Consider the following 15,277-nt stretch of genomic DNA (forward strand, 5'->3'; position numbering starts at 1 on the left):
TTTTTTGTGATCGTCATTAAACGGCAGGTCGTGGAGAGCACCCTCGATGTCTATATGTAACCAATGAGAAATGGCACTTCTTGCTGTGAAGCAAAAATGAAGTGAAATCCACACAGCATGTGCTACTGACATTGCCATCAGTAACGCAAATGAGCTGCGCACTTTTACACTACAGTTGTTAACTATGAAATGAACTAAAGATTATGCCTTTACTCTGACTGCTGCCATGGCTCATCTTGTTAATGGCTGGCTTTATAGATCGTTAGTTCACAGAATGGGATGCTCCAATCCCCTCATGGTTATATTTTTTATTTCACTATTCTGCCAGCATTCTGTCCATGTGTGACATTCCCCTGATGTGTGTTTCTCTGATCCCTTCATGATGAGATCTACAAGGGCACAACTTGTTAATGCAGTGTTTAAAATAATATCAGTGCAGAGAGTCCTGGGTTCAATTCTCTTGAGGCCTGTCTTTTGATTTCTCTTCCATTCTGTTCTTGTGCAACATTCACCTGATGCGTTTCCCTAAATCCTTCAGTAGCACTCCTGCAATAGCTCACCTTATTAATCCTATATTTAAGAAAATATCACTAAACAGGGTAACATGTTCAAATCTCTTCAAGGTTGATAGTTTGTTTTTTTCATTATATTTACATTATAATAGGGATAGACTGATAAAATACACCACTACTGATATAATCACATGTTTATGTCAGTATATCATGTTACTTCACTGTAACCCCCCCCCCCCCAAATACTGACTGAGTTTCACATGGTCTGTGGTCAGGTATTTCAGATGGCTATCTGTGTGTCTGTGTTAGTCCACTTCTCCACTCTGCAATGGTCATCCCCTCCTTTTGCAATCTTCTGTCAGTCTCTGTTGTTTTGTTGCCTGCTATCACCTATACTCTCAGTCCTTATGAATCATAGCCTTAATTTGGTCTGTAAGACATTTTCTGCATATCTTTTGCCTTAAGTCATAGCAATGATTCAGAACACTAGTATTACTATCTGTGTAACCGGTCTTGTGACATATACCCAGGTAGCTCATGCTCAGTCAGTGTTTACCACTGCTGTATGTACATTCCTCTAGTTGGTCTAACACAATCTACCCAAGGGTGCCTATTGGGGCTAAAACAAGGAGCTATTTTTTGCATCCACTGGCCTGGCCACATTTATTCACAATGAGCCTCAGGGCTTGTTGCACACACATACTAAACGGTGTTGACTCGGCTGTGATCACAGACAATTTCTGAATCCCCATGAGTAAGTAATTTTGTTGGCAATTTTTCTTTACCCATGGTTTTCTGTTTTTATAAGTTAGATACTGGTTCCGCCCGAAAACTAGCAGTTTATTATTTATGTATGCCTTCAACTGCAGCAGTCTTTGTACTTATCAAATCGTTCACTCAAGTCACTCTAATATCAGTCTATAGAATCTGCAATATGATATCAAAACAATGCTCAGAAGCAAAAACATTTTAGTTCATACTACAGCATCTCATCACACACACTGTAAATGGTTATCATTCCTACTGTTCTACTGGATAAAGTACAGTATAAGAAACTGACTAAGCTTGGTATCCACGAGGAGGAATAGCAAGCACTAACAATAACAAAAAACAGACATGACAGAATATAAAGAATAAAGTCACACAATGGAATGCCAATTGAGGACACCTTACCAGACAGAAAAGAGCTAGTGGCTGAACTGGGTTTCAGGTTTGTAGGCTGTTACTAGGATAATGACCACTAGGGTCCTTACAAGCCTAGCTGCACACCCCAAACCATAAGGATACTAAGCAGCATATGGGGGCATGTTAGCAGGCAGGTAGCTAAGGATTTGTAGGGGGTATTATTTAGGATAATACTTTTCTTATTGACGACCTCTATCCATAACAGATATGGGGGCCAGACTGGGGGTAAATTTACGATTTCCCATCCAATTGTCAAGGTTTTGCTTGAATAGGTCAGGGATGAACTTTATTTTACATGGACAGGGTGCCTACTCCATAATGCAGAGATCCTTTGTAACACATATTTATCTCTCCAGCATGTTCTGTTGATGTTAAATGCGAAGTTCAGCCCCTGGATATAGAGTACCTGGTGCTGTTTGTATTGCGCAACAGCTCCATCAGGTCTGGGTCTGAGGAAGCCCTGTAAGCCAGGCAAAGATCCCCTCTCAGCAGCCTGTAAAAGACTGAATACCGTTACAGAGCCTTCAGGTGATCAGTGGAAGACAGAGCATTCATATCCTAAATTCTCTTGGTGAGTCACCTTTGTGGGTATTCCAACTGTTGCAAGTATCTGGTTAGATATATGTCAAAGGGAGCACTGTATTCAATGATAGGGCTGATAATGGCTGAGTAGAGTGATACTATAAATTTCCTGAACCTGGATGCCATACCATTACCAATAAATTGGGCAACGTGGAATGATTTTCTTATTATCTTAACTACATGTTGGTCAAAGGCCAGACTGTTGTCTATGTATGTTCCAATCTCCCTTACTACTAGGTCAACTCTTAAGGACATTTTATGGACGGAGTAATTAACTTACATTGACAGTTTCCCAAAGGGTATTATAATGCATTTTTTGGCACTGAGTTTAGGCCATGGCTTTGACATCAGTCATTTGTGTGTGTTAAACCATCTTGCAAGATGTTTGCATCTTGGGGGAATCTATAATAGCTCCCAATTTACAGTCAATTGCAAACTTGGGAGACAGGGACCTTTAATGTTAGTCTTGACTTCCAAGTAGCACATGCAAAAGAAGAGTGACCAGAGCACAGAGCCCTGGGCTACTCCACTGGTGACTGGTATTTTAGTGGAGGTGGTCTCACTGATTGTGACTTCTTGGGTCCTGTCAGTGAGCCAGCCAGCAATCCATTATGTTATGTAAGGGTTTACACCTAGCACTGAGAGCTTCTCAACAATTCCTGAGTGGAATACTGTAGCAAATGCCTTATCCAGGTCAAGATATGCAGTATGCAGTGTTTTACCCTCTTCTATTGTCTTGGTGACCTTCTCAAAGAAGTCTACCAGGTTAAACAGACATGACCTTCTCTTAACAAAGCCAAATTTGGATGGCACCAGTGTCTGTAGGTTGCCAATGTCCTTGTCTATTTCCACAATAATTCATTCCATGCCTTTGTATATTAGGCTTGTTAGACTAATGGATCTGTAGTTCCCTGTGTCTGCTGATGGACAGTCCTTGTGGAGGGGAATGACTGTTGTGGTCCTCCATTCACTTGGAATATGACCTGTTTCAAGGCTGTAGTTGAAGAGTGTCGCAAGTGGTCCTAACAGGTCATGTTTTAGACTGTTCAGAAGGCAACCAGAAATATTGTTGGGACCCATGGAGGTAGTGTTCTTGGATTTAGTTATTGCTGCCAGCACTTGGTCACTGCTGACAGCTGGTGGAAGTATGTTGGAGGGGATTTCACCTGGTGGAGCTAAGGAGGAGTGGGGGTGAAGCTTGAGCTGAATATATCAGCCAGCCGTTTTCCTATGTCACCTTGATCAGTGTAGGTGGTACCATTCATAACAAGTTCAGCACAATGTTGTGTGTCACCTCTAAGCTTCCAGTCATAGCTGAAGAAGACTTTCTGATTGTCCTTAGCCTGCAAAGCTATTCCGACCTCATAGTTGGCCTTGTTGGAGGTAATTAGACCTTGTAGTTTCTTGTTTAGTTGTACACAAGAGCACTTGTCTTTAAGAAAGTTGCTTTTCCTGATTTTGGCCATGGGTTTTCTTCTTTTATTATATATCGTTTTAGGTGAGGATTCCACCAGTGGGTTTTGTTTTTAGTCTTTGTTTTAGTTTTATTTCTAGTAGGTATGGCAGCTTCTATGCAACCATTCACAGGTTTGTATAATACTCTGAATAGCTCTGTATAGGATGCTGTGGTCTTGTGGATTGAGGGAGCCTTGAATTTTAACAAACTGTCACTTAATACGATGTAGTTTACTTTTGAATACTTCCTGTTACTGGTTTAGCTGAATATTCTGGATGCATTTTTACTTCAAATGAAACAGCTTTGTGACCTAACCTTACTAGTGGGGGCATGACACAAAGGGGGGAGGGCTTGCAATGCTCTCACATGATGGGAAGTACCAAATCCAGTATGTCTGATCCTGTGGTTGGAGGGTGCACTATCTGTTCCAGGGTGTTTGTCTTAATAGAGTCCAGAAAGCATTATGCCTTTAAGTTTGAAGCAGTGCAGTTTCCCAGTCTACAGAGGGGTAGTTAAGTCATCCATGAATAGGGTGTTTGAATGGATGGTAAGCACCTCTAGTAGGTTTAGGTAAGAGTCATGAGACTTTAGGGGCACAGATAGCGAACTGTAGCTAGCCATGATACAGCGATGGACCTTACTTATGGTGACTTTTATGTGGATGATCTCCATGATATCACCCTGTTTAACTGACCTGGAGTTATGTTTGCTGCTAACATAGATCTAAACAGTTTCACCTTTTGCCCCAGTCTGTGCTGTTGTTAGTCTAAATGTGTGGAAGGCACTGCAGCCTTGCACTTCTGGAGTATTTTCTATGGCTTTAAACCAAGTCTCAGTCACAGCACAGATGTCTACATTCTCCAGAGTGAGGAAGGCTTAAAGGGTGTCAAGTTTTTTTTTTTTAAAGCTCTGAGCATTGAGCAGTAACAACTTCAGATTGCCTGTAGATTTTTTCACTATGTTGGTAGTTTTATCTTTTTGGCATTAACCTAAAAAAAAGTCTCTTACGGGGTGGATAAACTTTTAGCCATTATCTGAAAGCCTAGAGGGGGAAAGGTGCAACCCATCCTTGGCAAATAAAGTGTTTTTTGACCATGTTCTCCCATGCTGACTGGTACTGCATCCCTCTGGAGTGAGACCAGAAACTAAGTCAATAATTAAAATCAATCATTTTATGTTTTTACTGTGGCATCATCCTTGGTAAAAGTAGAATGCAGCTCAATGCAAGGCTCATACCTATCTGTGACACATATTCCAAGTGATCCATTATAGCTCTTTTCATATAGCCCAGTGAGGTATGTCTCAGGTCATTTACACCCACATGGACTATGACACAATCATATTGGTACCTGAGGTACAGTAACTTGAGTGCATGCATGATATTGCAAATTGTGGCTCCAGATAGGCAACTAACCATTATCTTCCCCTGTCCAGCCAGGTGACTGGAGTATGTGTGTGTGTAGCATCATGGACAAGAGTATTAGGTAAAGTCCCTGCTTGCTTTATGGGCTTTGCATTTGGGGGACCATTAGGTGTAGGCTTATGTGAGATGCTTGGTGTTAGTTTTGGTGACTGCTGAGGAACAGTGCTGCCATTAGGTGGCTTTGGAGGTCATTGAGATTTGGGAATGCTTCTTTTAAGCACCTCAGCATAAGACAATCTGTGTGCGTAGTGAATGGTATGTGTAAAGGATGTAGTGTGTATATTTCTGACAACCTTGTTATGCGAGATTTTTGCCTCCAAGGAAGTTGTGTATTTATATATCTTGCATACTGTATTTTCTTTAATGATTAACTGATATGTGACCATGAGACATTTTCTACATTACCTTAGGATACTAAATCTACCAAGCTGGCCACAGACTCATTTTGAAGTTGCACATCTATGTTGTCTGATTCTGTATTAGGGTTGGCTATTTAGGATTAAGGATCGGATTTTAACAGGGGTCTCCTAGAGTAGTTTCTGGGGTTAAGGGCAGGATGTGATATAATGCTAGGATAGGATAGTGTTATTCGATGTACAATCTAGTTGCTCTAATCTTATTTCTCTTCAATGCCACATGGTTTAACATGTTTTTGGATCTAATCCTAACTTTATAGGTAAATTTTATTGTATAGGCATTTCCCACTATACAGGACACTGGTAACCACCATGGCCTGATAGGCAGCTCCGCACAAAGGAAAAAGTGGTACTTACATGTTATCACAACCACATTCTGAACAGGATAAGCAGCTCAGTTCCAAGCCATTCTCCTGCCAAAATATGTTGTCAACATCTCTTGGGAAGTGGTGTGTGTCACTGAAGTGTCAGTAAGTACCACAAAATCAGTTGAAGAAATGAAACAAAGTAAATAAAGCAATGCAACGACTGTTACTTCAGATTGATATGTCTTAATGTGACATTACATATACAACTGTCGAAGGAATACTTGTGCTCAAGTAAGTTTTCTAGTCATATAAGTCATAGAAATAATAAAACCAATACTGCATAGTACAGATACTTTGACAGCCACCAGCTAATCCAAATGCTTTATGGCCTCCAATATATGCAAAATGCATTGAAGCAGAAATGTGTCAATCTAAGGTTGCATCCATTTTCATTTACAGGCTTCATTCAGATTGTCAATTCAATGTGGACAGAACACCGTACATACATAACGCACTCTTCTCCAAAACGTTTATATGTAGTTCAACCGCTGACAGAAAAAAAGTTGTAAAATAACAAATCACTCACGATTTGCTGCACTTGCACAAATGTTCCTGCCCAGTACTTCAAGTAGCTTCCTTTATATAGACTGTACAATAGGTAATTGAAACAATGACTGACTGAAATGCTGACAGGTCTTGGATTTCAGTCTCCTTCCTAACAACTCAAACATGTGGCATTTTCCGTTGTAACTGCTCCTGGAAGTTTATACACATGAGCTATTTCCCTCAAAAATAATGACAGTTCAGTGACACACACTTCCCAAGACAGCCTCTTAACATATTTCGGCAAGAGAACGGCTTGGAAAGGAGCCCCTTCTCCTGTTCGGAATCTGGTTGCAATAATACGCAAGTACTGACTCCTATGCCATCTAGCCAATAAACAACCACACTTTGAGCTTCCTGCAGTGTTTCCCAACACAGACAGATTAGGTAAATTCCTTCTGATAAAAGCTGTCTGATCCTCAAATTTCTAAATGTAAAAGCACAATAAAAGCATCTCTCAAGCGCAGATTAAACAACAAACTACCACCAAACAACAACATTCCTGGCTAATTCACTCTTCTGCAAGGAGATTTGAAGGCACACACAACTATAAATGCCAACAAACAGAGAAATTACTGTTTCTGCAACAAAATTATTTAAAAATGCTCAAAAACAGTATTGGTAACTGTATAAAACAAATACAAATGCAGTTAATCAAGAAAATAATCTTATCTTAGCTTGGATGGCTCCGGATGAAGTTGAAATACTAGAAAAGCATTGTGAGTTCTCTGTAACTGAAATCTGTAAGTATAAGCTGTGCTGTTAAGAGAATTTCACTGACATTCAACCCAATCCAAATGAACTGAAATGTAAAGTTCATACAATATCATTTTTTTTTATAAATACATTAATTGGATTTATCAATAAACTGCTGAATTTTAGAAATAGTTTTCTTACTCATGGACTTTGCTTGCTGTAATGGTGGACTGGAAAGAGAGTCTGATGAAAACATACGACTACAGCTGTTGAACTTTGTTGCTTTCAGGTCTTCATCATAGCTATCATCTGTACTGCATTCATCTTCTGCACAATCATAAGCATCCTCTTCTTCATCACTGTGATTTATCTTCAGTGTCTGTGGCTCTCTGTCTTTTCTTATACTTTCAAGACGTCTAATAAATTCAAAAAAATTCTATCAGCTTATTGCATGAGTAAATGATTGCTGCAACTACTACTCAGACTTACAAGATAGAAAATTTAGCTAAAAAAGGGGCACCAAGTCAAAAGCAATGCCAAATTCAACCTTGAGTGAGGCAGATGCAGCAGATACAAAGGGGAAAATGATTCAATCGAAAACACGAGTAAATTAATTATACAAATATTGGATACTAAACATGCAGAAATGTTAATTTTTTACAACTGCTCTAAATAACATCATATAAAGTAAGAAAATGTGCATAACAAGTCAAAATACATAATCATTAAAACAGGAAACACATCTTGTGCATTTATGAAACAGTTTAAGCACAGACACTCCAAAGTGGAGGAAATTCTGACTGAACAGTTCATTCTGGAATGTTGAATTTCAAAAGTTAAAATATAGATGTTTATCATTAGATCACTGTTGCAGTAGTCTAATCTATATAGGTTGTATCCTGTCAAGGATCAGACTAGCCAGACAGCTTCCAAAGCTTCAGGGTATCTTCCACACATGCTAATCAATGTACAAGTCAGTGGCTAGGGTGCCAAAACTTGAGAGCTTACTTGTAATCAAAGTGCACTCTTCCCTGAAGGCTTCTAGTGACTGATTGTCAGACAGCCCTTTACCAAAGCTGCATGGATAAGCACCCCACTGGGGAATACATTCCACTTCAGTCTGTGAATAAGAGTTGTTCTTTTCTGTCAAACAAATTGACTGAAAACTAAAACTGTGTTTTTAGTGGCTGACACTAAGAGCTTAACTTCAAATCTTACATTATTCTGCTCATGGTTCCCTGGAAGAAGTGCTTTTCAACTATTTTATTTTTGCGAGAAAACTCTTTTTTGTCAAAACTTGTGACTATGGGCTAAGACTTCTGGTTTTGGAGGGTGTTATTAAAATATTTACCTCAAAACTTATTTTTTCCATTTTTTTCCAGTCAGGTTATTTCACCAACTCTCTTAAGCACCCTTATCCACTTGTCGATCACGTTTTTTGATAGACAGGTAGTCCTGGGTCTCTGTAGGAATCCCCTAATTATTTATCATTTTTGTGTCAAAAAGTGTTTGGAAGTGAGGCTGGTGTGTTTGGTGGTAGTCACTAAAAAATGTTACCTCAGAACTTAACATTTCTGTCAGGAGGTAATAATGACTCTTCACACTTCACAAGCTGCTTACCAGACTTTTTTACTGGTAGACAGATGGTCCTGTGGAGATTCCCTTATAATTTATCAGTTCTTGTAAAGAAAAACATTACTTTTCAATCAAAACAAAGTCTTGTTATGGACTGGGGGTAGTATGTTTGGTGGTCATCACCATAGAATTTTACTTCAGAATTAAATTTTTCTGTCAGGATTTAAGAATGACTCTTCAAAGCTCTACTAGCTGGTGGTAAGACATGTTTTGCAGCAAGAACATGGTCTTTAGTCACAGTAAATCAATTAGTACCTCCCATAACTATAAGAAGATAAAAGTTTTCTATGAGACTTCTGGTATGGTAGCATGTGTGTGAAGTCGCAATCCTGATTTAGCTTTTATGGAAGAAGTGCTTGAAATCCCCCTGGAGTTCAATGGTGATTGCAGAGCAGTAACCAACTGACTGGAAGAAAGGCTGCTTTAAACATAAGAAAAAAGTGCCCAGAAAGTAGTTACTCTATGGCCAAGAAGCATGGCATGGTACATAAGATGGAAGCAGCAGGCAGTAGTAGTTTAACAGTGAATGCTATATGGTCAGAGATAAAGATAAGAAACAGACACTGAGGGAACACAGGTTAATACAAAACAAGAGGATGGGAAGCAGTGGAAAATATTTTAAATCGGCATGCGACAGAGATGCAAGTAATAGAGAAGGAAACAGCAGAGTTAAAGAGGGCAGATGCTGCAGAAGCTCATCTGGACTATATTAAGGGTAAAACTGTAGATCTAGAAGACTAAGGGCTGAAGAAAATGTTAAACTACTTGGAGTGCCTAAGAGGAGTGAAGCAGGTGGCTGTGTTATATTTGTTATAAATATGATTGCCCAATGGACTGGCATCGATGCAGCAGCAGAGAAACTTGAGAAGACCCATAGGGCAGAGTGACAAACGGAACAGGCTATTATGAGATAGCTAAAACCTATTATTGTTTGCTTTCAGACCTGTGAGATTAAAGACAGGATTTTGCAACAACAGTAATGACCAGGAATGCAGTTGTCATTTGGGGAAAAGAGACTTTCTAGTGACCAGGACTACTTACCTGGCCAACAGATGGGTAAAACAGACAGGGTTAAAGTGGCATCTGATCTACCCTGCACTAGTGAGGATTTTTTTCCAGGGGTATCCTAGAATATTTATTATACCATGATCCCCCCAAAACGTGCACGCTGATTGGCCAGCGTGCCCATTGTAAATCGAGTTATACTAATGGAAAAAGGTCCGGTCGCCCGGACTTTTTTCCATTAGTATAACTCGTTTTTTAAACCCTGTCACGCTATGTTAAATGGGTTTAACATAGCGAGACAGCTTTAAAATAAGCAACGGAGATCTCCGTTGCTTATTTTAAAGCTGTCTCGCTATGTTAAACCCATTTAACATAGCGAGGCAGTGTTTAAAAGCAACGGAGAAAGCAAGATCTCCGTTGTTTTTATGTCTCGCTATGTTAAATGAGTTTAACATGGCGAGACAGTTTAAAATAAGCAACGGAGATGTCCGTTGCTTATTTTAAACTGTCTCGCTATGTTAAACTCATTTAACATAGCGAGACAAAAAGCAACGGAGATCTTGCTTTCTCCGCTGTTTTGCTCAACTCTGATGTACCGCAAAGCAAGCGCAGTACATCAGAACTGCCGGATGCCAGACATCTGCGGAAGGGCAGTAAACAGGCATTATACTATGCCATTATTTAAGAAAAGTAACAGTTTCTTTTCTTAAATAATGTCATATATAGCAATAACCACTTCTGGGTGTGGGTAATGCTAAATTTACCCACGGTTGGCTTTGTTTGGTCCCTCGGGCTTCGCCCTCGGGACCAAACCACGCCAACCGTGGGTAAATTTAGCATTACCCACACCCAGGCGTGGGTTATTGCTATAATAACTCAGTTGTGGCTTTGGCGGAATTACAAAAAAACAGCTAATTTTATCCAGTCAAAGGCATACAACAGAAAAAATGGTAAAAAACAGAACAGTAAGGAAAGGAGAACAATACAATGAATCAGATGCAAGAAAATGCCTCACTTTTTCTTTTGTTCTGAAGACAAAGCATGATGATTAAAAACTGGAAACATTAAGAAGGAAATCAAAGTGGAAGGAATCAAAGACATCACAAGTAAATTAAATAAGGGACTTTTGATTTTAGTGAGCAAGAGACTCTTGTAATTTGAATTGTATTCAGAACAGGCTGAACTAATTACATATTATTACTGTCAGTCCATTAAATTTCTCCAAGTCTTTGGGGTTCATAATACCATGACAGGAATGGACCCCATTCTTAAATCAAAGTATGATTAAAGTTTGTGAAATAAGTATTGTTTCAATCTTTCATATTAGCCAAAGGTGTTCTTTGTAGTACCCATAGTGTGCCCAGAATAGAGTCATCCTGCAATTCATATGGAGTTACATGTACCTGTAGCATATCTAAATATGACTGTAAAGTCTTTTTTTATGAGACCCATTGCACCTCCTACCACTGGAACTGTCAGGATATTCTTTTTAGACATTGCCCACATCTCTGCCTGCAAATCCTTGTATTTTATGACTTTGTGCCTCTCTGTATGTAACACACTCTAATCACTTGGTGTAGCAACTTCAATGATTAATGCTAACTTTGTCTTTTTTCATGGACTACTATATCTGGTTTTCTCACATCTATTTTTTTAACTGTTTGTAATGGGTGATCTCATGTGATATAAATGTCATAATTCTCTGCAATGATATGTGGCTCTTGTTTCCAATGCTTCTCAGGTTCTTCAATATTATCGCATAATCTCCAATGCAACAGTCTTGCCACATTATTATGCCGATCAGTATTCAGGGTCTCTGCCATTAGTATATCACACCCAGCAACAAGATGTGCTATGGTTTCCAACTCTGTTTTGCAAAAACCTGCATTTGTCTGTTTCGCCTACATGTCCAATGTACTTTGTAAACCAACATGTATGTAATCGTCTTTCCTGGGTGCTAATATTAACCTTTCATCTTTTGGTTTAAATCCACCTCTCCTTAACCATTCCTGCATTAGATCCTGATCGACATGAAGTTATTCCAGGAGATTTCTGTACTTGCAATTATATTTATGCCTTTTCCACATTTCTTGTGTTCTTATCTGATCATTTGCCTTATATTCATTCTTTTGTTTTTGACACATTCAGTTGCTGCCTGATTTTTGTCTCTTATGGTTTGATTTCCATTCCCACCTGGCACTATGTTTCTGCTAAACTAAACAATGAAGTCATCTTAGACTTGTTCTCTTCATTTTTTAAAACTTTCACTATGTTTGGATCTTGTGAGGTCAGCAGATATGCATGCAGTCCTATGACTGCAGATCTATACATATAATCAATTTTGAGAAGGTCCATACATCCTTCAGAATGGGGAATATATAATCTTGGTATACAGTGATTTTTATAAATCATATGATAACCTTGAAGCATTTTTCTTGTTTTCCTGTCCAACTGATCCAATACCTTTTTGGCCAAGTCAATCACACAAAAACTGTAAGTTAGAATAGGAAGAACTAATTGGTTTATAGCTTGGACTTTGTTCCTAGATGTCAAGGCTGTTTTCAGCATTAATGTTAGTCTTCTAAAATATTTCTATGTTTTGCTCACATTTGTTCATGCTTTATTGTTGACATTTCATCATTTCCCAAATATTTATATACACCCTCCTGCTCAAGTGCCTTTATATCACATTTCTGTCACAGACAGCTATTTTCTTGCTGCTGTAGCTTTCCCGCTTTAAAGGTTGCTTTTGCACATTTATCAAGACTAATATCTTATATTATATCATCTGAGAAAGTTTTGACCACTTGCAGCTGTGCTTTCAGTTTCCCATATGATGAAGTATACAGTTTTAAATTACCCACAAAAAGAAAATAAGAAATCTCTACACTTTGTTGTCTTCTGGAAATTAAATATCAACCATGACCTAATTTAAGTGGACAGCTTAACTGGCTAAGGGCAAGACAAAACAGTATCAGTGACAGAGTCACCCTGGAATTTCCCCCTTTGAATTTTTATCCCTGGGATAATAATTTGTCCTTCATCATGGCTTAGCCGCGAAGTGATCTGCTACTGTTTCATGGTCACTGTAACGTAATCGATCAATATACGGTTTATCTTATACATCTTTAAGCACAGTCTTATCGATGAATGTGGGATACTGTCAAATGCTTTTTTATAATCTATCCATTCCATACTTAAATTCTTTTCCTTTTTTACAATTCTCCATTATGACTTTATTTAACGATAAATGATCCTTTGTTCCATATGACTTTGTTTATTACCATTCTGTTCCATTGCCATGATTTCTTCTAAAAGACTAAAAGCTCCATCAGTATAAATTCCAGTATACAGTTTATACATTGTCAGAAGTCAAGTTATTGGAATGTAGTTTTTAGGATAGCTTGCAGGTTCACTCTTAAGGAGCATAATTTTTCCTGTTGTTAACCAGGCTGGTGTCTGTTCAGGGTGTACATAGTAGTAGTACTCACTCAGGACTAAATCTTCATGTAACAATGTTAATACTTTTAGCCAGAAGTTAGGTACTGCATCTAGGCCTGGTGTTTTAAAGTTAGGAGCATTTCTTAAGTTTATTTGAATTTCTCTGGCCATCCTATTTCATATCCTGTATATTTGAACTTCTCACTATTTACTGTACTGCTTCTATCCATTTAGTATATTTCTTATGTTCCACAGGGTCTTCATAGATATTTATCTAAAATGTGTTTATTTATTTTTTGGTGGTATTTATATTCCTTTGTTTTTCAATTCACAAACTATTTTGGATCGTCAATGAATTTCTTATCTTGTAACTCTTCCTTTATATTTATCTGCATATCTTCTAAGTTATTCTGCCTGTGCTGATAACTTTTATTATTTGCAATAGTGTATGATAGATCCTGATCTGTTTTAATACCGTATGTTACTTTTATCATGTCTATCTTTCTAAACATTTGTTGCTCTATCCCCTCTTGTATACTTCTTATAACAGTGATACTTATTTTAATTGCTTTTTCAATTTTCTTTATTTAAAGTTTCCATGGTGGTATTTGATTTCTTCCGTTCCTTTCCCTTAACGCTCTGCATTTTTGTGGTAAGAATATCTGTTATTAATTTAGCTGCACAGTAATAGATCCTATTAACTTCTGTTATACCCCATGAATTTCTGTTCATAGTTTTGATTACTAAGTTCATTTGTTTCATCAGACTTCTAACATTTTGGGTCTTATTGACTTTCTGTAATCTCAGTTTCCTGCTCGCTTCAGCTACATCCTGCATCATCCATTGCTCTTTCATGTGAGAACTCACTGGACTATCACTCTACAACATTGATTGTCTCAGGGTTGCCACCATTTCCTGTTCCTTCCCTTGCTGTGCATCTCCAACTGAACTGTTGTACTGGTTTCCTTCTGAAGGCCCAAAGGTATCTTCATGTGGTAAAAGATCAGATTCTTTCCATTCCACCTGTTTCTCCTTAATTTGGGGACTCACTTTTCCATCATGCTGTAATGTTACCAATGTTGGATTTTCTAGACTAAGTCCTTCACTTCACAGGTAATCCATGACTTCAGTTTCTATCTCTAACTTCTCCATTACTAATCCTCTTTTCTACTTTCCCCCTTTCTTTTCTTAATTTTTGTACTGTAAAATATTCCATATCCAGATACCTTTGCATGTATTTATCCTCAAATATCTTTAGTGCTGCTTTTTGTATTGATTAGTTCTGCTTTTTCCTTTGATAAATATTGCACCACATTAAATCTCCTTTTCTTTCCCATATTTCTTCTTCCGATGTCTCCCACTCCATCTGTTTCTCCTTACTTTGGTAACTCCTTGTTCCATCATAACTTCAGCTTCTATTTGTTTAACTTCTATTTACTAATCTTCTGTTCTACATTCCCCCTTTGAGATCTTATTTTTGTATTGTAAAATTTTCCGTATGTAGGAGCCTTGCCCATGTTTCTCTTCAACTATTTTTGGAACTGATTATTTTGTATTGATTAGTTTGACTTTCTCTGCTTCTTTCCCATGTAAATGTTTCCTTTTTAAACTTTTCAAAAATCTCTAGGATTTGTTCTTTATATTGTAACACTTCCTCAGTTATTTCTTTTTCCAGATGGTCTAAGGTTTCTTGGTCTGTATAATGTTTTTCAAGAATCTGTTGTATGAATGAATACAAATTTGCATTTGAAGCTTTTGACAGTTTTTTGTAAAATTATTTTTCTTTTCTCTAATTTCTCTCAATCTTTTTCAATATCCTCTATCCAGAAATTATGGCCTTCTTGCATAATAGAAGGAATACATCATTTCTTCCTTTCTTATCCTCGGTAGTCCACTCTATCATCTTTGTGGAGGGGGGGCATCCTCACCGGAGCCTGGCCTAACCTAACTGTAGGAATGTTTCCATGTCTTGAAGATTCAACACCATCAATTTTTTCAGTCCTGGCACTAGTACA

The 15,277-nt window shown here is 38.1% G+C and overlaps 1 protein-coding gene across 2 annotated transcripts in view; it reads right to left on the reverse strand.

The window, feature by feature from the left end:
• Positions 1-15,277, reverse strand: part of LRRC56 (leucine rich repeat containing 56) — a 1,529,270-nt gene that overhangs the window by 183,711 nt on the left and 1,330,282 nt on the right. For both annotated transcript variants that reach the window (XM_044059653.1, XM_044059654.1), the window contains one exon: positions 7,383-7,597. In XM_044059653.1, coding sequence (XP_043915588.1) covers positions 7,383-7,597 — 215 coding nt within the window. The remainder of the gene's footprint in view (positions 1-7,382; positions 7,598-15,277) is intronic.

Source organism: Protopterus annectens, chromosome 17.part0 (genome assembly GCF_019279795.1).
Source record: "Protopterus annectens isolate FY-2018-M chromosome 17.part0, PAN1.0, whole genome shotgun sequence".
NCBI classification, from domain to species: domain Eukaryota; kingdom Metazoa; phylum Chordata; order Ceratodontiformes; family Protopteridae; genus Protopterus; species Protopterus annectens.